At 47.4% G+C, this 26,513-nt stretch overlaps 1 protein-coding gene across 2 annotated transcripts in view; it reads left to right on the top strand.

Moving 5' to 3' along the window:
- Window positions 1–26,513, top strand: part of PAFAH1B1 (platelet activating factor acetylhydrolase 1b regulatory subunit 1) — a 1,367,099-nt gene that overhangs the window by 333,318 nt on the left and 1,007,268 nt on the right. For both annotated transcript variants that reach the window (XM_069615068.1, XM_069615067.1), the window contains exon 5: window positions 6,612–6,818. In XM_069615068.1, the coding sequence (XP_069471169.1) occupies window positions 6,612–6,818 (207 nt within the window). The remainder of the gene's footprint in view (window positions 1–6,611; window positions 6,819–26,513) is intronic.

Genomic DNA, 26,513 nt, shown 5'->3' with positions numbered 1-26,513 from the left:
GACGAAAAGTAGGACCTGGCCTCGATGAGGCAGATCTGAAGAGTGGCGAAGACGGACGACGAGGAGCCGGGTGGTCAGGATTTGGAGGACACTACACCATTGCCGCCGTGCCCTCCGCTGCAGCCACCGCCGCCTCGGTCGACCTCTTTCAGGCTTTGCACACTCTGTGCTCAGAGATTCGGACAAGGATGCCCCTGTCACTGGCGGGAGACGCTGCGGCACTTGAGCCGTCAGGAGAACCCCCGCACAAGAAGAGTTCATCCTCCACCTCATTACCTTCCATCGCCTCCCTCCACCAAGGGACGAGATGGAACCGGATACGGTGACGATGGCGGAGTGGATCTCCCGTCCCCCAGAGCCTCGCCACCTGACGAGATTGGCTTGTTTCATGCCATGATCTCAGGGGCCTTTGAGTGGTTCCAGCTGGCTCCCGAGGAAAAGGAAGGCTTCCTGTACCAGCGCAGGGACGCTAAGAGGAAGACCATGCTGTCTGTCCTGCTGTTGGACGACATTTGGGACGAGGGACTGTCCCTCATGAAGAACCTGTCCACTGCCGCGGGGAAGAGGGACTGGTACGAGGAAAAAGTACAGGGTGCCGGACTCTGCATCCAAGTGCTTGAGATCAAAGTCTTCCCTGGATTTGGTGGTCTCGACGCAGACGAACCCGCAGACTTCTTCCTAGCTGCCGCCAACGTCCTCTGCCCTACCACCCCCCGCCTTGGACAGCGAGGGAAAGAAGCTGGATGCCATGGGACGATGAGTCATCTCGTCTGTAGCGACCTTTGTGACTCGTTACGACGGGGAGCTCTGGTTCAAGATCTCTAGCTCCCCCCACCCCCCAGACTTACTTCCCGATGACAAGAGCGGAAGCGCTGGAGATCCTGCAGGAAGGCGAGGTTGCATCGGATCATACCATCACGGTGGCCACGGACATCGCCGAAACGAGGTTCCGCCAGATGGGCAACAGCGTTTGCCTTCCTCGGCGGGGTTGGTTGAAGGCCACTAACTTCCACCAGGATGTGCAGTCGAGGGTGTTGGACATGCCCTTCGACGGGGATAACTTGTTTGGCAAGACTGGACGAGTCTCTTCAGGCCATCAAGGCAGATACCGAAACGGTGCATGCTTTGGGCACACTTCAGCAGCAACGGCTGTCCTTTCGGACCTCCGGAGGAAAGTCCCAGGCTTCCTCCAAAGGCTTCGGTGGCTTTGCATCATCTTTCCGTCAACCATCCTGCTCTTGGACCTAGGAGGCCTAGAGGGGCCGCAGCAAGCCCGGAGGTCGCCGCCAAGGTCCCCAAGGCAGCTCCTCCACGGCGAAGCAGGACTGAACCGACCGGGACGTCGGGCCCCCACCTGTGCACCCCGGTGGGAGGCTGGCTGGCAAACTTAGTCGGCGTGTGGAAGACCATCTCCACCGACAGTTGGGTGCTGGATGCCCTGGCCCACGGAAACTCTTGAATTCCAACGAAAGTGTCCTTGTATACCACCCGTGGCCAGGCAGGAAAACCACGTCCCTCAGCTTATGCTGGAGGTGTGAGCCATGCTGAAGAAGGGCACGATAGAGCTTGTCCCAAAGAGGCTCCGGTGCTCCCGGTGTACTCTCGGTACTTCCTCGTCAAGAAGACTGGCGGTTGGCGGTCCATCCTGGACCTCCGCCGCTTGAACAAGTACATTAGATCCCAGAAGTTTTGGATGGTCACCCTCAGCACGTGCTAGGACAACTGGAAGAAGGGGGATTTCATATCGTCGCTGGACTTGGAGAATGCTTTCTTTCCCATCCCCAAGAAGCAAAGCAAGTTCCTGCGCTTCGTGGTTCAAGGGCAGCTCTCAGTTCAAGGCCCTACCCTTCGTATTCAAGTCAGTGCCAAGGGTTTTCACCAAGTGCCTGGCGCCTCTGGCAGTGCAGCTGCGTCTGAAAGGGATCCACGTCTACCCCCACCTGGACGCTCATCCGAGCGAAATCGAGGGAGATTGCCGTTGCTCACACAGTGAAAATCGTGCAGCTGCTGACTGTGAACTGTGCAAAGTCTTGCTTGGTGCCATCGCAAGACAGTGTTTCTGGGGTCTCGACTTAACAGTGTCGTGCCTGGCGTCTTCGTCAGAGGACAGTATAGCGGCCATCCTGGGCAATGTGCAACGGCTGTTGACCCTGAAGATCGCAAAGGTGAGGTCCATCAAATCCCTTCTTGGCATGATGTCATGCATATACCTTGTTCGACTGTGCAGGCTGTGGATGCGGCCACTGCAAGAGTACCTTGACGCCCATTGGATCCAGTTATTGGGAAGCTTCGAGGATAGATCTCTCTCGACGAGACGTTCCGTCGACCGATATGATGGTGGGGTGTCGGCACGCATTTGTTGGCGGACACGGACTTCCAGACCCCACTTCATCAGGAGATGGTCACGACGGACGCATCGCTGGAAGGATGGTGCTCACACATCGGAGGGCCCCACGCAAGAGGCCTGTGGTTGCCGGAGGAGTCGTTGCATATCAATATTCTGGAGCTACGGGCAGTGTTTTGGGCCCTCGAGTTTTTCCTTCCGTCCCTCAAAGGAAAGGTGGTACGGGTCTTCACGGACAACACCACCAAAATGTTCTACATCCGGAAGCAGGGGGGCACCAGATCCCCAGCAGACTCCAGTGAGGCACAGGACCTATGACGCTGGGCCGTGGCACATTGGATTTTCCTTGTTCCGTTTCATCTGGCGGGAGTGAAGAACATCATCGCCGACTCCCTCAGCAGGGAGCTGCACTCGTGCCACGAGTGGGAGCTGCGTCAAGATCAAGTGGATCTTCTGTTACGACGATGGGGCAATTCCCACATCGATCCGTTTGCGATGGCGACGAACACCAAGTGCCGGAGGTTCGCCAGCGGGTTTCCCCAGCCGGGAGCATGGGGGATGTTCTTTCCCCTGAGACTACCTGTTTCTCTATGCGTTCCTGCCGTTGCTTCTGCGACTAAACAATCGACTCAGACGGTCCCAGTGCAGGATGATCCTCGTCGCACCGGCGTGGCCAAGACAGATTCGGTACCCGGTCTTGTGGACTTGTCAGCTCCCCTCCAGTGAGGCTTCTGGCGGACGCAGATTTTCTCGCCAGGGAAGGAGGCGCGATTCTGCACCACGACCCCAGGGTCGCTGAGCTTGCAGGCTTGGCTCCTGCAGCACTAGAGTTTGGCGGAAACCAGATCACGGCGGACTGCAAGGAGGTACTTGCCAAGGCTTTGTCTGCTACGGACATAAGTGGAAGAGGTTCACTGTCTGGTGCCGTGCATAGAAGATAAACCCTCTACGCATTACGGCCCCTCAGGTGCTGCGGTGCTTGCTGTCGCTGGCTAAAGCGGGGCTGGCACACGCTTCCATCAAGATTCATCTGGCGGTTATCTCCCGCTACACCAGAACTCCGGGGCGGTCGTTGCTGTGGTCGCACTGCCTGGCCAAGGAGTTCATGAAAGGACTTTTCCACTCATTCGCGCTGGTGAAGGCTCCGGCCCCGGCATGGGAGCTTAATGTGGTGCTGACTAGGTTAATGGGTCCTCCGTTCGAGCGCATGCATTCGGCGCAGCTGAAATTCTTATAGTGGAAGACAGCGGTTCTTGTGGCCATTACCTCCGCATGACGAGTGGGGGTGATCCAGGCCCTCTCCTGTAAACCTCTGTACTTGTCATTTCACGAAACGAGGGTAGTGCTGCGGACACACCCCTCTTTCATGCCAAAGGTTCCGTCGGACTTTCATCTAAACGAGTCCTTGGTGTTACCTGTTTTCTTCCCAACGCCTTCGTAGCTAGCTGAGAGGACTTTGCACTCGCTAGATGTGGCTAGAGTGCTGAAGTTCTACGTGGACTGCATGAAGAGTTTTTGGAAGACATCACATCTGTTTGTGAATTTTGGCCCTGTGAACCAAGGGAAGGCCCTCTCCGTGGCTCTCCGGCTGCATCACCCATTGTCACCGGTTGGACCGTTGCCTGGCCGTCAGAGAGCCCATTCCACCAGAGCGATCGCTGCAACTACGGCGTTCCTGTCTGGTGTGCCCCTGCTGGACATCTGCAGGGCTTCTACGTGGAGGTCGACGCACACCTTCACGAGATTCTACTGCATCGACCGGGATTCCAGGGAGGAATCCAGAGTCGGCCAGGCAGTGCTGCGCAACCTGTTCGCTTGAAGGTGAGCCTGGTGAGGAGGTAAGAGATGCTTAATGTTGAGCCTTGCCACCTCCCGTGGTTGTGCATGTGTACTGCTATGTATTCTTTATTCATGAGCATGTGAATCCATGCCAGACCCCATGCTGGATAAGGAACAAGTAACTTACCTGTAACAGTTGTTCTCCAGCATGGGTCTGGCATGGATTCGCATGCAAACCCCCCTGCCTATCCCTCTGCGGCTCTTCTCTCCGTCCTACTTCCACTTTACGTGCTACGGCTGTCAGAGGAGGGGCTTAGGTGGGGGGCAGTCATTGGCTGGGGGCAGTATGACCCAGAGACCAGTGATTGGTTGTTAGGAGAAGGACAGTTCAGAAGTGAAACTTTTTTTTTTCCTTTACTGAGGATTCCTAGCCTGACGGGGAATATTCATGAACATGTGAATCCATGCCAGACCCATGCTGGAGAACAGTTACAGGTAAGTAACGTGTTCCATATGTATTCAATAAAATACAAATATTCTCTGCATGCTCTAGTGTATTAATTGGTGAGAATGAATTGGGTTGTTTGTGTGGATGACACTGCATTTAAGTGAACAGGCATACAGGCTAGAGAAGGGTCTAGGGCCATTAACTACATCTATTAGGTCATACAGGTGTGGATGGCACAGAATGTGTTGCCACAAAATGATACCAAGACTGAGGTATTGATCCCTGGGCATTGGGTCTTATCTCAGGAAGTTGGCCAATCACTATGCATCTTTTACTATTTCAGGTTGTCATTTCTGTGGCATTAACATTACTCTGGGAGTAATTTTGGATGTCAACTTGACGATGAATCGGCACGTTAGCCTTCTCAGATCCTCTTGTGGTTACTCATTCGGTTGATTCTGATGCAGCCTTATTTATCAGTCAATAACTGTGCTATCCTAGCCAGTGCTATCATTGAGTCCAAGATTGATTACTGTAACAGCCTACTTGCTGGTACATCACAGCCCAACCGGTCAAAGCTTAAAATTATTCAAAATGATGCTCTGCAAGCTTTTGGTCTCTTGCCGTGATTGTTACTTGAGCTAGGCGCCTGCTGCTTTGGTTTCCTGTTAAGGCACCTATTTCTCACAAGATATTTGTTATTACTCATAAATGTCTGCATAACCGTGGCCCCATATATCTTTCAACTCATTACACGTGCGACTAGTCGCCATTCTTTGTGTTCCAATGATGATCGCCTTGAGTTGAGCCTCTTCAAATTGCATTGGACCTATAAAACTGTTTGACCATGTTTCTCCAGCTCTATGGAATTCTCTGCAATGCGCTTTGCGCTGAATTTCCATCTGGACAGCTTTAAAGCCGCACTAAAAACCTTATTTAATACATAGCCTGCTTGTTTGTCTGGTATTGCGGTCTGTTGAACTGCTTCCTTGTGCTCTTTGGTTGTTTATTTTTCCACTTTTTATTTTCACCGTACCGAGGCCCACGGCCGAGTTGCTCTCTATGAAATATTGCCTCAGGTTTATATTCCTCTGACTTTTTTTATTTGATAAATGCGCAGCGCTGATTTAAGCTTTGCACTGCAACTGGGATTGGAATTCCGATCAGATTCTTGCAGGCGCAGGATTTGTGTCCAGAAGGAATAGGTTTGTAGCATTACGTGGCTTTTTAGTCGTGACTGCGGGCATCATTTGAGAGTGCAGCATACAACCTGAAAAACAAGCTTTCATAATGTGCTGATAGATTTTAGTCTGGTGGGGCTGAGATTAGGCCTGTCATGAATAAAAATACAGCCCCCTGCTCTTCCCCATGGCCTAATTTTCTCCTAGCCAGACTGGTGTACAGTACAGTGATTGGGCGAAAAGGCTCTTCGTTGCCTGGAAGGACTCTGAAAGGATTGTGACTTTCCTTGTGTCCCACAGCCCCACGTATAGCCTTGCCAATGTTTTTCTGGACCTATAACAGCAACATCTCAAGCGGTGACACTGCTTGGCGTACAGGAATGTTGGCATATGACTGCTGGTTTGGCAAACCATCTCAGTGGGTACCTTGCCATATGATGACAATACACATTGGATTAAAGTGGTATAAAAAGGCAATAAGTAACTGAGTATTTTGAGTGTGAAATGACAGTAGCTGGTAAATAACATGGCACCGAGGTATGTTAGCCATACGTCGCAAATGCCGAGTAATGGTGTCAGTCCCTGTTGATACAGCAAACATTTTCACACCTCAAACCTGAACTTCAGCTTTGTCAAAGTTTTGTAAATATTTTTTTGTATGGCGGTGATGGGTTCCTTTTTAGGAGAAAATGTGTAGAAAACTGGGCTGGCTAGCTACACATGGTTCCTTACCTTGACATTTTTTTAAATATTACTATCTTAAGTCGTTGTTCATTTATATCCGTTAACCAGCTTAATAAAAGTGCCCTGATTGCTGATCTCTGGAGGTCAACTCCTCTGTCCCCTTATGTTCCCATAGGTAATGGAATTGGAATCTAAATTAAATGAAGCAAAGGAAGAGTTTACATCGGGTGGGCCTCACAGCCAAAAGAGGGACCCTAAAGAATGGATCCCCCGCCCCCCTGAAAAGTATGCATTGAGTGGACATAGGAGTCCTGTCACACGTGTCATTTTCCATCCAGTATTCAGTGTTATGGTGTCTGCTTCAGAAGATGCAACAATTAAGGTACTTTTTAATTTAAATGTATACCTTTTATCTGCATGTTGCTAATGTGGATTGAAATAATGCATTTGATCAGTCTTCATTCACAGGAATAGCTAAAGCATAGCATTTCTGGTACTTGCCATGTTATATATTGTTTTCTGTTCATGAAGTACATCACTCCTTTTCCGTTAAAGGATTTTATCAGCACATAATCTAAATGACTGACTTGCTTATGAAAGAGTTTTACTTGGATGAGATGTTTGTATTTATTTGTAGTGCGCACCTTGCCCCGGGGCATCTAGGCGCATGTTTAAGAAAACAGTTAGTTTACAGGCAATGGATAAAATTTACATTTACAGATATTTACATAATGAGGAAGGCAGCAGGTCAAAATATACAGTGTATACAGTCAAAACGGTGAACAGTTGGTATAGGTGAGAAAGCAATAGTAGAATTAATGAGAGGCGGATGAGGCGTCCTGTTCATGTAACCACCATTTAGTTTTAGTTTTGAAGGAATGAAAAAAAGGAATGTTTCTGAGAGCATTGGGAAGGGAGTTCCAAAGCTTTTGCGGCGAGGACTGGGAAGCTTGACCCCCTGCTGTTCGTAGCTTGACCCCCTGCTGTTCGTAGCTTGACCCCCCCTGCTGTTCGTAGCTTGAAGCTAGGAGTAGTCAGTGTGTGGGCCTGCGCAGATCTCAGGGGTCTGGTTGCTGTATGTTGTGTGAAACGTGAGGATAGGTAGGCAGGGGCTGCTTTCTGTGCCTTGTGGGTGAGACTGAGTACTTTGAGGTATATACGGTGCGTGATGGGTAGCCAGTGTAGGTTACGTCTGGTGTTGGAGATATGTGAGCGCCTGGATATGTTAAGAGCTGCCTTATGGCGTTATTCTGCGTGACCTGGAGTTTGTAAAGATTTCTGTGACTGGTTTCTAGGTAGAGGGCGTTGCAATAATCGATCTTGGACATGAGGGTTCTGGCGAGAATCAGACAGTTCCCCGGTGTCAAAAAGGGACGGCAAGCTGTAATCAATTTGCAAGTATAGGATGATGTGGAGACAACTGCGTTGATTTGTCGATTGAGAGAGAAGGTGGAGTCTAAATATATTCCTAGAGTTTTTGTAATGTTGGAGACTTTAATATTGTTACTGTCAATAGTGAAGGATGTGTATTTGGGGTCAAGTTTCGTGAGTTTAGGTTGAGAACCTAGAATGACTAACTCCCTTTTTTCATCATTGAGGCAGTGCCCGTGATGTGCCATCCAGGCCTGGATGACCGTGTAGACTGCACTGAGAGCTTTAGCGTCGGTTACATAGTCGCCAGTGATGGGGATGAGTATCTGGGTGTCATCCGCATAGTTTGTGTAAGAGACGCCCAGATAGTCAAGTATATCAAAAAGCGGTTTGGTAAACACGTTATAGAGAGTGGGAGATGCACAAGAACCTTGTGGGACTCCGCACGGGACATGGGCCGGGTCAGCTGCGGCTAGAGAGGGGGAAAACTCTCATAGTTCTGTTAGATAGGAATGAGCTGATCCAAGATGTGGCTGCGTCTGAAAAGTGGGCAGCAGTCTTGAGATGGTGGCAGAGGGTTTGATGATCGACCAAATCAAAAGCTGCTGAAAGATCGAGGACCAGGAGTGCCTGCTTGCCCTTGTCTTTGAGAACCTCGATTTTGGGTTTTCAAGTCAATTAAGGCAGTCTCAGTGCCGTGTCTAGGACAGAATCCAGATTGTCTGAGCCCTAGTAGGTTGTTGGTTTCAAGGTAATCCTGGAATTGGATATAGGCTGCTCGATCAAGAATTTTGAGGTGGTAAGGCACCGTGGTAATAGGTCTGTAGTTAGACGGATTATTCGGATCAAGATTCGGTTTTTTGACTAGGGGGGGATGACCCAGGCATCCTTGAGGTTGTCTGGTACAGTGCCCGATTCGAAGGAGGCATTAATGAATGAGGTAATGAAAGGGGCGAGATAATGTGCGGCATCCTTAATGACCGGTGCAGGACATGCATCACCATGGCAGTTGGAAGGTTTGAGCTTCGTAATGATGTTCTCAACTTCCATGGTGGTGAGTGGTGAGAAGCGGAAAGGTTTGAATGAATGTTTGGGTGAGGCAATTTTGTAGGAGGGGGATTACCAGTTGAATCCGAGAGATGGTTTTTTTTAATGTTAATTTTGGAGTGGAGCAAGGCAATTTTGTCAAGCAGAGCCTTTTGTATGTTAGAGCACCATTCAGCGTCAGGTGTGCATGTAACAAGTGGGCAACTGAGGACTCGAGTTCCTTGAGGATCTTGAAGAGTTCCCTAGTTTTAGATTGGGCTTGAATGATCCTCTTATTATAAACTTCCTTTTTTGCAGCTAGTATGGCTTCTTTGTATGTAATGGAGGCTAAGGTAAGTTTATTTTTGCTCTCTAGAGAGGGTAAACTTTTGCAGTGAGCCTCAGCTTTTCTTTTCGCTTTACGTAGGTTGCGTAGGTGCGGAGTGAACCATGAATTGAGGTCGGGCCGCGGTTTTTGTTTGCGCAATTTGAGGGGGTCGATGGCGTTGAGGGCTTTTAACAAAACGCGGTTATAAGTATCTACCAATACAGTGGGGTCCGTGCAGGTGGAGGACACCTGATCAAGTAGAGGGAGGATAAGAGGGAGAAGTCTCAGCCGTGATATACTTTTTGTTGCGTGTGTAAGTGGGAGGGGCAAGGTTCGGTTTATCTGTAGTTGGACTAGCATTAATAGAATGATATTTTGTGGTGATCAGACCATGCACAAGGAGACGGGTAACGTTGAGTGCACAGTTCATGTCTGCAATCCAGTCAAGAGTGCGGCCCTTGATATGGGTGGGCTCGCTTTCATGTTGGATAAGGCCGAAGTCATCTACGACACTTTCTAGGTCAGTGGCTTTAGTATCATTTGCATCCTGGTAGCCTAGATTGAGGTCTCCCAGTATAACAATTTGAGAATTAGGCTTGGTGCTAGTGGCTAAGATCGATGATATGTCCTCTATGAAGGAGGAGGTAGGTCCAGGAGGCCTGTATATGAGGTGCACAATGGCTGTGTGATTAGGTGAGATTGGTAATTAGACAGTAGTTCTGCTGATGGTAGTTGGAGGCTGTTAATGGCTCTGAGGTTAAGTGAGCTCTTAAATATGAAAGCTAGTCCTCCCCCCTTAGTTTGGTTGCTGTCCCTATCACATCTGATGATGGTATAGTTTTCCGGGATAGCCAAGGTCAAGGTGGGGCCAGAGGCCGCATGCAGCCAGGTTTCTGTGATTGCTAGAAAGTCGAGGTTTTCAGAGACGATTAAGTCAGCAATATCTAAGGCATGGGCGGGGATGGATCGTGCGTTGAGTGCACCTTTGAATTTAGAGGGAGTGGTGGCATTATGAGCAGGAAGGGGAGTGTCGGTTTTTGAATCCAGATGGGCTGTGGTTTTGTTAGCACTAGCGTTGGACATTTTGTTAATCGCAGGAATGATTATGTGGTAGGACCAATGATGACATTTGGAGGCTAACCTTTGGTTTCTGACTGAAGAGGTACATGGTAGACTAGATTGGGTTGGTGAGGTAGATATATTGTTCTGGTGTAGTGTGGGACAAATGGCCGTGGAATGTGCCTGCGAAGGAGTGGGTTGAGGACTTGCCACAAGGTTCAATAAGCCTAGGGTTGACAGTGTGTTGACTGGCTAGGGTAACTGTTTTATTGAATGTTGTAGTTTGGTGGTGCGGTAGTTGGTGCAAGCGTAAAGCGAGTCTGGAATTTCTAATGGGGGTGGGGCATGGTTGATTAGGGGTGGGTTTGGTGGCGAAGTGTAGTAGCCATAGGGCCGGTGCATTAAGATCAGGATTAGGGACTATCATGGTGAAGGTGAACGAAGGTTCGGTAGATGTTAATGCGCTAATTGTGACAGAAGGCGAGGCGGAGAGCGGTGTGGTAGTATTGTTGAGCGGTGACCAGGTTAGGACCTGAAAGGTGAATAATAGGTGTATGGCAAGATATGGTGTAGATGGATATGCAGGCTTTGGTGCAATGACATGCGTGGAGAGGTTGTGAAGGTGAGTATCACAGGTATAAAGCATTTTAGAGGTTAGGCTATTCGTGGAGAGAGGTATAGGAGGACAGCGAAATTATTAACCTGAACAGCAGGTCAGTCTCAATTTGCATGGAAGGTGCAGTGGGTAGTAGGAAGGGAAAGCGCGCAAGGTGCAGATGTAGGCACGAGAGGCTTGCTATAATTATACGGTGAGACTGCTATGCAGGGGAAAAAATCGAATGATTTACAGGGCATAATGATCAGTTCATTTTGGCTGGAAGTGTACAAGTGCAGGAGACCTATAGTGTCAACCGGCCAAAAGGGCACGTTGATCCGTGTATACAAAAGGCATTACAAATTGACTGGCATGGCGTGAGCATATGCTGTAGACATCCGAATGCGACAACCCCAGAGGCAACACAACAATACAGTTAGCAGGGTATGCAAGCACAAGACCTGGAATGACAGCCAACCAGGAGGGGCATGGAGACCAGTCTGTATGTGATACACAATTGAAAGACAGGCAGAGGAGCGTGAGGAGGCACTGAGGGACAGCTAATAGTCATGCTGTGATGCTAAAACAGAGGTGCAGGATAGGCTGCTAGACAAGGCACGAGGCCATTGATAAAGCTTGTATTTAGCATGATTGTAACGTGCTTGATGAACACACGTGCGTGACTAACGACCTGGAGGTTGTAAGCCAGAAGGGAGTTCATACATATGGCAACAGCGTAAGTAGTGACTGAGACCAGTGTGGCCGACTATGCAGTGGAAAGTACCTGAATTGCGCTACAGAACGGTGCTGGAACCGTGTGTGAAACGGCCAGCGGTCCGGGCTGACGGCTGGGCAGGCATGGATAGGCTGAGGACAGGAGGCAAGCCTTCTCTCGAGGGCATTCCCGAAAGTGGGCCGGCTTCGCCTACCGGCTGATGATTGGCGCAGAAATAAAGTCTGCTGGCCAATCCGGTGCAGGTATCCTGAAGAAAATAGGAAGTCAGGCAGCCAGGCGACGTTGGAGGTAGAATACCAGGCAGCCATTACCGCAAGTGGTACTCCTCGTGGGTGCTAATGGCGGCGCAAGGGCACCAGAGCCTAGATGGCGGTGGGCACACCGTTTACAGGCAGTAAACGAATTACCTTGCAGGCAGATGAAGGTGGGCTCCTCCGATAATGATTCATGCAGCAGGGCGTTATAGGGCGGTGTTGTGCAGCTAACGCTCGTGCTACAGACAAGAATGAGGCAAACAGGGCCTAGATGCACTGCTCACGCAGTGTTGGGGAGCTCCTGCTCCACCCGAACCGAAATGCTGACGACCAGGCTGAGGACAGGAAGTGAGCATGTTGATATAAGAGTATTTTTTGTGTTGGCATACACTGAGGTTTTGGGCTCCCCAAAAAGCCTCTTCAAAGCGGGCACCAATCATGACCTAGTGCAGGTAGCCTTCTGTGTTGACGGGTAAAACAAGTCCACAAATGGACAACAAAGTAACTTCAAAATGATAGTGACAAAAGCAAGGGACCACCGTTAAGGTTATATTAGAGACCTGAAACCAGCAAATATTTAGATAAGTGTTTAAGGAAAATGGAGGGCTAGTAGGGTGCATAGGTTGGAATCATATGCTACGGCCAGGGAAATAAAGGAATGTTGTATGTTACACAAAGTATCTGGTCTGTTATGCTTGACCAGAAAAATGAATCATTCGATTTTTGCAGAAGCCCCTGTCTTTCCTCATGGCTGATATGGCCTCCTAATGAGGTATACAGATTGGGACCAAGGAGGGCATCTTTCACCCCCAATCTTGGAGTGCACTGTAAATGTGCTTATGATCCTGAATAGTCACTGGCTAACTTTACATAACAGGCCCTTAAATTTATTTGCTTATGGAAGATATGCTTCTGCCCAGATTTCATTGTTTAGCTGTCACACAAAGCTTTCCATGGTGCACTGGCAGAGATCGCCTAGCAAGGAGATGCACATGTTTCACAGTGGATATTAGTGTTGCTGCATAGCCTCTCCGCCCCCCTGCCCAAACAACTTTTCATTTTCTGTTGGCATGCTTCTGTTCACCTTCCTGCAGCCATAGCACCGCCTTTAGGCAAAGTGATAATGTAACCTGCTTCAAGCAATTCTCTATTTGCCTGAGAATAAGATGCATATCTTTTTTTAACATCCTAGTTGCCTGTGTTAAGATGTCTGGTACGATAAATGTACGAGGCTGCATCGATTCCGTAAACTTGATTTTTAGAAATTGTAACCCTGGTATTGTAACATTGACATCTTTGGATACTAGACACCTAATTAGGTTGTGCGTCGGGATAACCTTTCATTACACCATAGCCGTAGCAAATGGTGCAATGGTTGGGCTGACAATAAGTCGCAACAGAAGACACAACCCAAAACCAGGTGAACCATGTAATTGGAGGCAGGATTGGGGAGTCCCAGGATTTGTTTAGAGATCTTTTTCTATCACCTGAATCAAATTTATGTTTTGATATCCCCCACAGATCCATTCCATAGTGAGCAACTCGGCCGCTTTGATATGATAAACACTTAAAATTAGCTCTATAGATTTTTCTTTGACCTTTGACATAAAGCAGCAATCTCCCCCTTCCCCCCCCCTCCCCAGTGCTTGCCTAAACCTCAAGGATGTTTTTTTGTGGTTCAGGGAAAAGTTCCATGTAAAATGTACCCCCAAATATTCAAATTCTTTAACAATTGTTTAGTTTCTTTATTTGTACCGGGCACCGAACCGTCAGTTAACTGGGCGCCAAAACAATGTATGCAAGTGTTAGACAGTTTAGAACAACAAAAACAAGAAGTGCATGTCTACCATGGTTACAAGAGGTCGAGAAATGATGCAATCAGTTAAAATAACAGGCTGCTAATGTTGCAGTAGGACATAAAGCGATTAAGCAGGCAAGGTATTTTGAACAGTGTGCTAGCCAATCACTCATGTTTCTTACCGAAGAGCCAGCTCTTTACTTTGGCCCTAAAGGTCCAAAATGAGGGTTCCATTCTGAGGATGAGTAAGGCATTCCACTGTTTGGCGTCCAACACCGGGAAGCTCGCTCCCCCCGTTCTTTTTAGTTGGAATGTTGGAACGACGAGGCAATGTGAGTACACAGCTCTGTTTGGTCTAGCTGGTTGGCCTTTTTGACTTTATATGCCAATTACTTGGGGGTGGAATTTGAGAGGCATTTGTGGGTGATGACGAGCATGCAAAGGACAATTCTATCCCGTACTGGTAGCCAGTGGGCGTCCTATCTGAAGCAAGTGATGTGAGTAGATCTAGGGATGCTTAATGCCGATATTAAGGCATTATTTTGGAGGACCTGGAGTTTGAGGTTCCGTTCAGATGTGCCTAGGAAGAGGGTGTTGCAGTAATCAAGCCAAATTATGGGTGGTGGGTAGGGATCATGTGCTCACATCAAGAAAATCTGTGACCAAATTGTGATAATACTTTCAGAATGGACATTTCCACAAATACAAAAATTATTATATGAAGAACATGAATTTATTTGGAGGTTGGACAGCAGTAATCCATTTTGGACAACACTAGTGCCCTGGCTAAGGTCATAAATCTAGTAGGCGAGAGGAAAGCCTTGCAGGCGTTAATTGGCTTGTTGGTGTAGGCAGTGGAAGAAGCAGTGGCATTCACTTGCTTCTTGAGAGAGGCGGTAGTAAGTATACCCCCAAGGTTTTGATTTCTTTGGCCACTTTGATCGGGTTTCCATCAATGTTAATGGATGCATAGTGAGGGTCTAACTTGTTAAGGTGCATTTGGGAACGGACTATCAGCTCGGTTTTTTCGTCGTTGAGGCAAGGCTGTGGTCTGCCATCCACACCTGGATTTCCAAGGAGATATTGTTATGAAGTTTAGAATCATCTTCATAGCACCCTGATAGCGTGAAAAGAACCTGTGTCATCTGCGTATTTCGTATGTGACACCCAGATTATCAAGACGGTCAAAGAGGAGCTTAGTAAAGATGTTGTAAAGCGTTGACGAGATGCACAAGCCTTGCGGTACGCCACAGTGGATAGGAATCGGGGTCAGCTGAAGCTGATGGTGCGAAGACTCTAGTAGTGCGGTTGGACAGGAATGATTGTATCCAGGTAGAGGCATTGCTGGAGAAGGCATCTGCTGTAGACAAGTGATCCGTGAGGATCTGATTATCAACAAGATCGAATGCTGCCGATTAAATCTAACAGCTGGAGCATGGCAAGCTTACCATTGTCCTTGGCCACATCCATTTGGAATTTTAGGTACAAAAGGGCTATTTCCGTTCCATGTCTTGGCCTAAATCCTGATTGTCTGAGTCCTAGTAAGTTGTTCCCCAAATGTTTCTGGATTTGAAGATAGGCTACTCTATCTAGAATCTCCAGGATGTATGGAACGGTGGTGATGGGCCTGTAGTTGGTCGGGGTATTGGGTTCTAAGTTTTTTTTTTTAGGCATGACCCCTGCCTCCTTAAGGTTGTTTGGTACCGTACTAGTCTCGAAGGAAGAGTTAATTAATGCAGAGATGAAAGGGGCGAAGTCCTCTGCACCTTCCTGGATAATTGCCAATGGGCAAAGATTTCCTTGACATCTAGAGGGTTTGAGGCTTTCAATGATCTTTTCCACTTCTTTGGCAGAGACCGGTGAGAAGGATGGGCAATCGTGGGCACAGTGGATGGTTGGGGGAGGAGTAGGGTTGGCGTTCTTGGCCAAGCTGTTCTTTTTTTCCTCAATTTTAGATTAGAGCATAACAATTTCGTCTGCGAGAGCTTTCTGTATATTAGCGCACCAATCTGCGTCTTTCACACAAGTTTCCGATGGTGGTGCTGGGGACTCAAGTTCCCTGACAATACTGAAGAGTTCTTTGGTTTTGGAATTGGTATTGAGAATTTGGTCCTTTTTTTGCTTTGAGGATAGCAGATTTGTAGGAAGAAGCAGCTAGGGGTGAATAACTCCTTGTTATTAGGGTTGGGAGATATTCTCCATGTGGATTCTGCCACTCTTGGCGTTTCTAAGGATTTTTTGTTCCGGTGTAAACCATTTATTAAGCTGGGCTGTTGGTTTAGCTTTGGAAAGTTTTATAGGGGTGATGCTGTTCACAGCAGCCTCAAGTGTCATTGTAGAGGTCAACTAGCTTGTTTGGGTCCAGATCCTTGTATTTGACTGGGTCTTGGATATTCTCTATCAGAGCGGCGTAAGCTTCGGAGCGTTATGTATCGGTTGTTTCTGGCAAGGAATTGTGGAGCAATGTGAGTAGTTGGAATGGTAGGTGCGTTTCCCTGGATGGTGAAGGAGATGAAGTGGTGGTCGGACCTGGCGGTGGGCTCATTTTGAAGGATGGTGGTAGAAGAGTTGAGGTCTGCCAACCAATCCAGTGTTCTTACTTTATTATGCATCAGGGCTGTGACTCAGTAGTTAAAGGTGAGCTGGGAGATTTGTTTGCCCACAGATGTGGCATTGAGGTCGTTGGGATCAAGGAGGCCTAAATTAAAGTCCCCAAGCAGGATTATTTGTGACCCTGGTTTGGTGTTATTGGTCAGAAGGTCGGAGAGATCTTCCTCGAAGGAAGAGATGTGACCTTGGGGGTGGTAGATGAGGTGCACAAGGATTGTTTGGGATGCTGAAAGGGGATCTTTACTGACAGTAGTTCTTTTGAGGGGGGGTTGGCAGCGGGTAGGCTCTAAGGCCTAGGGACGTTGTAGCAATGAATGCTACTCCACCTCCTTTGCCGTCATCTCACTTTCCTTATTGAGTAGCCACCTGAGATGGCTAGTGATAATGCTGGGCATGCTGCCTAATGTAGCCAGGTCTCGGTAATTGCCAGGAAGTGCAGATCATTGCTAGAAATGAGGTCTGCAATGTCAAGCGCATGGGCGACCAGTGATAGGGCATTAATGAGTGCGCCTCTGATAGGTTGTTTAGCAGGGCTAGACATTTCAAGTGCTTTAGGGGTTATGGGTGGGCGGGGAGTTGGATTGGTAGGTATAGGCTTAGGTGGCAGGTGTTGGAGGTCTCTCTTGTGAGGTTCTATGGTGAGGGATCCAGGAACAGTCTTGGGTTCCTCACTTTCACTGGACAGGGAATCCATGGTGTGGGTGTTGATGCAAAGAGATGGATTCATTCTGTAGGGCTGAGGGAAGAATGGGGAAGCAAGTCCATTTTGTAATTGTTGCAATCTGAGGACTTTACAGGTGTATGGGGTGATTGCAGCAAGGGAGATGGTTGCAGTGGGCGGTAAGACGTCAGCCAGGATGGTTGAGTAAAGCGAGGATGGTTGCCAAGGTTAGGGTGACACTGTGTAGGGTGGTTATGTAGACTGGGGCGTTTCAGAGTGTACAGTAGGCTAGATCGCTTTGAGAGCAGGGGGGCTAGATCGCTTTGAGAGCAGGGGGGGCTAATTGCCTACTGATGGTGTCCTTGCTGGTCATGGGTGGGAATTTAGGTGCCCTTCTCACTTTGTGGCAAATCATAACTGTGGATTTTGGGATGTTAACTTTGAAGCTAAGCTCCTGGATGAGTATCTGTAATGCTCATGGCGTATGTGCAATCAACACACTATCATCCGCATATGCCAGGAGCGACAATACTGTTTCCCAATCCTGGGACATCCGGGGTGGAATTAAACAGTCATAAAGACCATTTATGTATAGGCTAAACAGAAATGCTTCCAGGACACAGCTCTGGCGAACCCCTGCCTTGAATGGGGGGAGGGGGAGGGGAAGAAAGCGGTAAACGGCCAACTTTTCCCACTGCGTACACAGGTTTGTGTAGTTTGGAGCAACATCAGAAGATTGACAGTACCCTCTGGCCATTTCATGGACCTGAGCACCTGCAACCACTTAGCATGACTTACTTTGTCAAAGGCAGTGCTTGGGTCCATGAAGGCAGGTAGATTGGTTCCTTTTTTTCGCATACAGGGAATGAGCCACTACAGATACAAATTGTCAGCTAGCTAGTGCCTAGCACTGGCCTAAAACTCACCTGGACAGCAGACAAAATATCACTCAACACTGCCGATTTTGCCAACCTAGCGAGAGAATCCAAAAGCGAGATTGGCATTCATGAGCCAGGTATATCCCTTGGGCTTTTCTTGAAAAGTAATTGAGCAATTGCATGTACTTGATACTGAGAATATAAGTATCACAATGCACATGGGTGAGGTAGTGGATAATTGGGCGGGGCAGCGTATTGTGAGAACCCTTTGGGCGTCCTCAAAGCCACTCCCCTTGCATCCTCATTTGGCCAGGGAAAGGCCATCGCTTTTGGATCCTGACCCTGGGGGTGGAGAAGCGAGGGAGGATCACCTGAATGGATGGTCCTTGGGGTTTGGGAATGAGGTGCCCTCAGGAAGATACAGTATTCCAAATTTCCCTTTCAGGAAGAACCCTCCATTCCAGGGGCAGTTATGGGATATTACTATCCCAATAAACCGGAAAGTATCCAGAGATACTACCGCTCTAGAAGCACCAGAAAGAGGAGGGGGGGGGGAAAAGGGTCAAGGAAGAGGCATGGCGTCTCCCTTTCCCTATTGAGGACCAACCAAATCCTTCACCAGCCTCTCTGGGCTATTGTAGAAGATCTCCCCTCCTTGTCCCACAATTTTGCTATGACAATACTGGGACAAGGAAGAAGTGACGGAGTGGTGAATACTAGATGCTTAGTTCACCACTCTAGTACCAAGACGAGGAAGATGCCTGCAGAGTACTGTGAGGGTCAGGCATGTCCCTTTTAATTATAGTCAGGGAAGCCCAATTGAGAATCCACAACTGCAACCTGTCAAGTGGCTGCAGGTATATAAATGGAGAACCTGAGTACTGTAGAGAGCAACAAAGGAGGCCTGTGTGGTAGAGATTAGCCGGCGACCCTTTTCCAGAGGAGGCGGCCGTGGAGGGACCTGAGAAGGTGCAAGGATGCCGGCAGACATCCCGGAGGACTTGTAGAGGCCAAGGCTAGAGCAGCCATTGGGCTGTCAGAGGTGTGGGAGCCTCCGTGCACGAGCAGCTGCAGCTGTGAGCAAGCAGGACAGAAGAGAATCACTCTGCGTCCCTGCGGAGGTAGCGTAGTTGCTGGCGTGTGCAAGACTGCACCCTGCGTGCGAGCAGTGCTCGCAGAGTCCAGCTTGCCGACCTGAGAATCGGAAGGAAGCAGAAAGTGTAGCTATGGAGGAACAATGCTGTCTGGTGAGTGTCGGGGGGGCGGGGGGGAGCCACTCAAAGCCAGGCCGCTCTTGGCAAGCTGCGTATAAGTAACAAAGTATTGAATTGAATGAAAACTTGACACTAATTTGAATTATGCCTATTGAATACCGAACTGAATGAAACCTCGAAATAAAGCATATTGAATACTGAATGTAATACAACTTTATGGGCAAAGCAAATAGCAGATGATCGCCAAAGTTAAAGTGCCCATGTGAAGGCAATGTACGGAAAAGAATGCAAGTATGACAGCGCGCCATAGAAAGGTGGGGCAAGAATATGACCACCAGAAAGTAAACTTTATGAACGGATGCAGTGCAGCGAAGGTTGCCTTGAGAACAAAGCCTCATGACCCTTTTCGTTTGGACTAGGGGGAAGGGAACACCAAGCTTTTTGTATGAACTGTGTTGCTTTGAACTTGGGAAAGGTAAGCTTGACACTTTTATGGAACCTTCTTGAATTTAGGGAAGGGGATCTGAAAGGGAAGCTAAGAGCTGGAAGAAGCTCAGAACTTTGTTAATCACCATTTATTTTATTATTGACATCCCTACACATTGGTTAGCTTTAGTTGTGTGGACAAGAATAGGTTTTGGACTCAGACTTTTAAGTTGAACCCTTTGACTTAGACTTTTTAATTTCTTTCAGCTAGGGAATTCCCACTTTAGAATAGGGCAAGTTAAGCCTTCTACCATCCTGACAGTTGAGTTAATACATTATTTATTTTTGAGCTCTGAATCTGTTGTCTGTCTTGCTTCATGATGCCTTCGTCGTATACAGCCTAAATAGTCCACTGGCCCTATGGTTCTATTGCTGATATTGGTAGATTTACCCGAACTACCAAACCTATTGGCAAACAAACATGAGATCTTAATTTCTGTTATAAGAACAACTCTTGGTGGAATTATGCTCCATGATGAAATCTAGATGGCAAGCATTTAAAAACTGGCTATGCAATTATTACAAAAATATCTTGCTCATGATAGTCTGATGCAGAGTTTTATTTTCGTAAGTGTTTTTGTAGTTTCTGGACCAAAATGAATTTGGATACTACGAAAATAAGAGCAGCGACTTTTCCTGTTAAAGAATATACATGGCAGACCTATATTGCTACGACTGATTACTGAGGTGGTGCGTTTTGGAATTGATCTGGATATTTTTGATTGAGCTGGAATCTTAAACACTATAAAGTGTATGAAACAATCCCATGCACCCGAACCAGATGGCCTTGCTTCCATTGCTATTGTGGATCATACAGGATTCTGGGCAAGGTGCTTTTCATCTCTAAACATTGTAGTTAGTCGTAGTTTTCAAGTTATGGTAGTAAGCAATAATTGCTCCTAGTTATATAAATTGATGTAGATAGGATTTGCTTGTTTGCAGTTTGATAGCGTTACTGGATTCAGTTAGCAAACATTTTGCATCTATGTGTTAGGCAGAAACATGTGCAGTTCCTTTATGGACCACTGCAAAAGGCTTAGCAGTACAGGTGTTGGCAGTAAACCCAATTGGTAGCAATCTGTACCACCCAGATTTACCTGGTAGCTGTGGCTGAGCAGCCAGACTTCGCTCAAGAAGAGTTAGACAGAATATAGAGTATACAAAATAGGTACAGATACGGTAGCACAAGCAAACGCTGACCAGAGCTTGGGTATAAAAGTATATAATTATTTATTTAAAAACACACTTGTAAAATACACTAACACTAATATGGCAAGCAAGTTAAAACAGTCACTATCAATATATTTACATCCCTGATTACTTATTGAACAAGTCTTAGTTAAAACACCACTTATTTGCAGACAGAGGTGAGCGCTTAACCTAAGCTGGCACTCCAATAAGTTAGTTAAAAAGGGAGGGAAAAGGTAGAATTAGGACAGCACAATACCAGCACTTTTTAAAAGAACCACAGCAAGTTAGAAAAAGGCAGAGTCTACTGTTGGAGCAAGAAAGTTCATAGGCCAGGCCCACTCTTGGAGAGAGCAAGGCGGAATGTGTCCGAGATCACACAATTGAATAGTCTTTGCAGATAGTTCAAAAAGGGTTGGATCAGTTCAGGAAAAGTTAGTTAGCAGGTCCCAGGTCACCCCAGGATAGAGAGTCCAGGATTTACGGGACACCTTGAACAGTCTGCAAGGGAGACCAGGTGTTAGGCAGAAACCTGTGCAGTTCCCTTATGGACCACTGCAAAAGATTTAAGACTACAGGTGTTGGCAGTAAACCCACTTGGTAGCAGTCTGTACCGCCCAGATTTACCTGGTAGCTGTGGCTGAGCAGTCAGACTTCCCTCAAGAAGAGTTAGGCAGTATGCAAAGTATACTCAATAGGCACTCAGATACAATAATATAAGCAAACACTGACCAGAGCTTTGGTATCAAAGTATATAATTATTTATTTATAAACACACATTTGAAACACTCCAGCACTCTTATTGTAAAATATTCTAAACACAGTTACTATTATGATATATACACCCCTTTTTCCCTTATTAGAAAATCACAGTAAAACACCACTTATTTTCATACAGAGGTGAGCGCTTAACTAGATTGCACTATACTAAGGTTGTGAAAAAGGGAGGGAAAAAGACAGAATATGCAGGATTACACCACTCTACGATTCAGGAACACTATTAGCAAGGCAGAGAGCAAAAAGTCACTGGTGAGCCAAAGTCCAAAGGCTGGGCCCACTCTTAGAGAGAGCAGAGCACAAATGCGTCCAAGATCACAGTTACACTAGGCTGAGAAAGTCTTGCAGAGGGTTCAGAGTAGAGTTTAGAGAGGCTTTAGAAAAGTTTAGCCAGGGTGTCCCAGGCTAACCCAGGTTCGAAAGCAGGGGGCTAAATCTACCCCTTACAGTTGGTTGCAAGGGAAGCCAGGGGGGACACGGTACCTTAAGTGGGAAGGATCCTCCAGCGGTGGCAGTTGTTCCTGGTAGTGGTTGCAAGTTGCGGCGTCGTCCAGGGGAAGAGAAGATCTCGATGTGGAGGAAATATGCAGGTCGTTGCACTACCAGGTCAGAAACCAGCCGCAGAGTTTTCCGGTAAAAGGTGGTACCTTTATCTCGCGGTCGTGGTAAAACGTGGTATCCCGGTTGCCGGGGTGCTTGGCACGGGCAAGGCGACCACGAGATACGTCGGGAAAGCGAAAAGACGGCGGGAGATCTCCTCTGTCGTTGGGAAAAGTGGTGAGACGGGCCAGCAGGGCTCCACCGGTCGTGGTGTCGTGGCAGGTCGGCTCAACTTCTCCCTCGTCGGATTCTTAGGTGCTGTGGCGACTTCTGAAGTTCCAGTCCCCAAAGCCCTACTTTTATGCAGCAAACCCCCATTCACTCAGCCTAGCTGTCACTCAAACATGCTAAGTGGTGAGCCGGCCAGCTCACCAGTTGGGCCAATCGGGACGGAGTGCGACTTGAGTTGCCAAGGCAACTCAGTCCAGGGTGCCTAAATTCCCCTCTACCCCTCCTAAGTACCCCAGACATAGTGGCTCCATTTTGGAGGGCTTCTGTGGAGAAGCCCGCCAAAAAGTGGAACAAAGGGCTCGACTTGAGTTGGAGTCACAAGAGAACACAAACGCCATTTTAGAATCAAGTTTTGGCAAAAAATACCAACCGGAGAATTAATATTGATTAAATAAACCAGTGGTATGTTCGAGGCTGCCGTAAATAATTAAATAAAGATAGTAGCCTAAAACAATGGGAAATCCCATAGGAAACTATTCGCAGTTGAATATAAAAAGTAGTATCCACTGCCACCAGCCAAAACTCGATCGGGGGGGGAAGGAGACGTGCCCCCTCGACTAACAGACCCTGGGGCAATCGAATTGCCCCAGCCAGTACGTCCACAATATGATGGTTTGTACTGGTTCTGGTCAGAATTTAAGACTAGTAAAGTCCATGGTGACTTTACATGCCCTGGAAGACAGTAGTCAGTCTACTGGGGGGTCACTATGACACCCCTGTGTTAATGCACAGAGGGTGCTGTGTAACACACATCACAAAAACACCTGAAACCCTATGGAGTAAAAGACCCCATAGCCCATTAAACACATCTAGATTCAAAGGAACACACTCAAATCATGTCCAAGAGTGAGGGTAAAAGAGTCTCACTCTTGGCAGGAGAAAAAAAATAAACCCCAAAAATCCAGCAAAGCTGTTGGGGGACTCACTAGGTTAGGAAATTCAGCCTAAACAGAGAATTCTCCCTAACACCAGGCGGGACACAGTACCTGAAATGGTGAGAAAGCTCCAGCGGGGGCAGTTGTTCCTGGCAGCGGGTGCAAGTCGGTGCTTCGTCCAGGAGAAGAAGATCTCGACGTGGAGGAAAGCTGGAGGTTGTTGCACTGCCAGGGAAGAAACCAGCCGTGGAGTTTCCCGGTTAAAAGGTACTACCCCTTTATTCGAGGTAGTGGTGAAGTGTGGCTATCTGGCCGCCGGGGTGCTTGGCATGGGCGATTCCACAACGCGACGATCCAGGAAGGCGAAAAGAAGGTGAACTGGTTATCCCCACCAGTTCAGAGGAAGAAGACTGTCCGGGATGAAGATCTTCTCTGTCGTTGGGAAGTGGTGAGACGGTTCAGCAGGGCTCCACCGGTGGTGTCGTCGTTGCAGGTCGGCTCAGCTTCTCCCTCTTCGGATTCTTTGGTCCTGTGGCGACTTCTGACGTTCCAGTCCCCAAAGCCCTGCTTTTATGCAGAAAACCCCATTCATCAGTCCTAGCTGTCACTCAAACATGCTAAGTGGTGAGCCGGGCAGCTCACCACTGGGCCAATCACACAAGTGCGACTTGAGTTGCCGAGGCAACTCAGTCCAGGTTGCCTAAACCCCCCCTCCCACACATCCTGTAGACCCAGACAGAGTGGCACCACTTTTGGAGGCTTCTGTGCAGAAGCCCGCCAAAAAGTGGAACAAAGGGCTCGACTTGGGCTGGAGTTACAAAGGCGAACACAAACGCCATTTTAAAACAGAATCCTGGCAAAAAGACCCAACCGGGAATAAATATTAAATAACCCGGCGATATCTTTAACATTGCACCACAAAAGTGGTGCGTTTAAAATGAATGGGAAAATCCCATGGGGAATATTCCGGTGGAATATTGCGCGTGGTAACCACTGCCACCAGCCAGAAACTCTGCACAGTGCCCCCTCGAAAACCAGACCCAGGGGCAATCTAATTACCCCTACTTCCACAATATGATGGTTTGTACTGGTTCTGTTCACAATTTGGACCAGTAAAGTCAATGGTGAATTTACATGCCCTGGGAGACGGTAGTCGGTCCCAGGGTATGGAGTCTGTTTGGGGGTCACTATGACACCCCTGAGTTACTGCACTGAGGGTGCTGTGTAACACACTTACCAAAAATACATGAAACCCTATGGAGCAAAAGACCCCATAGCCCATAAAATACATTAAAAAGTCAAAGGATATCTCAAATCATGTCTAAGAGTGGGAGAAAAAGAGTCTTTTTCTTAGCAGGAGAAAAAAATAAACCCCAAAAATCCAGCAAAGCGGCTGGGGGACTCACTAGGTTTGGCAAATTAGCCTTAACATAGGATTCTCCCTAACACTATGTATTTGAAAAGGCAGTTGAACTGGGGAAAAACAAACAATATTTTAGCAAATGAACTAACTGGTTTCAGAGGGCATTGTAGCACAAGCCTTACACTCTTGATTATTTATGACCTTGTGAAATCTGCCTACATGACAATGACATTCGCCTTTGTATATCTTTTTATCGTTTTTTTTTTGTTCACGTGACTTTAATAGCTTGACGTAATTGTCTGATTTCAAAGCAAGAACATGGATTAAATCTAGTATGGCTCAGATGTGTTGAGATGCTTCATGAGAATACCGCTGTGAAAATGAGACAAATGCTAGAGGTACAATTACCAGCAATATCACTATTAAAGTAGGATTCGAATAAGGGTGTGTGATTAAGCTACTTTTATTCAGTGTCTGTACGGCTGACTTTCGACCGGACATCACTAAAGCGAAGTCTATCCTGTCTAAATTGGGCTTAATACATCTTGCGTGGTTGTATGCGGATCACTTATCTTCAACCACTCTCCACTAGGCATATTCCTCTTTAAATAAGCTGCAGCATTTTTCCCATGAGAATCATTAAATTAACCCATATGAAAGTCAAAATTGCAACAATTTCTAATGTCAGAACTAAATATAACTTTACTTATAGATTAAGTTTCTCGCAAATGCAAGAGGTGAGTGAATGGTAATATCTAGATGTATTAGAAATCATCCAGCATGAAATAAAAAGGGTGTGTCTGGTGGCAGAAAAGCGTGCTTTAAACAGAATATATGGGGGGTTTCTCTATGCTCTTGAAAATGCTTTAAGCACAAATATTTCACTTATGGCCTGGAGATGTTTTACTTGTGACATAGGAAAACGACTAAATAGAATTGTACACCAATTTGCATTCGGCGAAGGGTGGGTGCTCGTCCAACCAAGTGCTTGGAAACCAGGACGAGAACAGTGTAAAGACTGCGTTTTGGAAGAACCTGTTGCGACTGGGTTTTCATATATCACACTTGTCTAGAAACCTTGTCAGGGGTGAAGAGGGGAAAGGCAGAGAAGGGGGGGGGGGTTGTCTGGTGGGAGGGGGGGGTTGCGGCAGGTTAGCCCAACGGCAGTAATTGATCGAGTAATCTTTTTAGCCATGTCGCACCCCTTCCCCCCCCCCCCCCGCCCTTCCAGAATTAATGCACTATAGTTATTCTCGGGCTTTTCCCTTGGTATACTCCCAATTCTTAGCGAAAGCCATAAGTAGGTTGCCACTCACGACCTGGTACTTTTGGCCTGCACCCATCAGTACCACAGGTTTTACACTGAACTCTCGCACTAACCCCCTCTTTTCTTACAGTGCTGGGTGCAGCAAAGCCAACAAAAAATGTAGAAAGGCGCTCTACAAAACAATGTTAAATTGCATTAAGGCATGACAACAGGCTATTGATGGTGCCAAACCCCTGACAGTAAACAAACACTACATCACACAATCCCTCAATGATGTGTGGCCTGCAGCTGGGGGCCCCCGTAGCAGCTTATTAAAAGGTGGCTCGTTTCCCTTCTATTTACAATCGTATTGCCAAAAAGCCAGTTAGACCCTCAATCCTTACTTCCTAACTGGATTGATCATGCAAGTTCTTGCTTCAGCATGGAATTCCCCATTTTGAATAGATTGTGTCCTCCCACATATTCCTTATCTTTGATATTTCCAATGTCCAGCTTTGCTGCTTCAGAAAAACTTTTTCAGCATGGGCCACTGTGTCGATACCTGTTGACTCAATGTCCCTTGGAGGCCTGTGTCTTGATGTCAACGTCACTGCAGGTATATGTAGCTCGCACAGTGCCATTTGGCCTCAGTTCTGTTTTTCCACGCTTACGCTTCGGATGCGGTACGCCTCGTTCCTTGACAGGGATATCTTTGAATACTTTTTCGATAATTTCTTTATTCTTCGAGTTCCAACGTGAAATGGCTTTGTCTTCGGCGTCT

The sequence above is a fragment of the Ambystoma mexicanum genome, chromosome 9 (assembly GCF_040938575.1).
Source record: "Ambystoma mexicanum isolate Mex_15411 chromosome 9, UKY_AmexF1_1, whole genome shotgun sequence".
Taxonomy (NCBI): Eukaryota; Metazoa; Chordata; class Amphibia; order Caudata; family Ambystomatidae; genus Ambystoma; species Ambystoma mexicanum.
The sequence above is the reverse complement of the archived record's forward strand: the minus strand, read 5'-3'. Positions and strand labels throughout refer to the sequence as shown.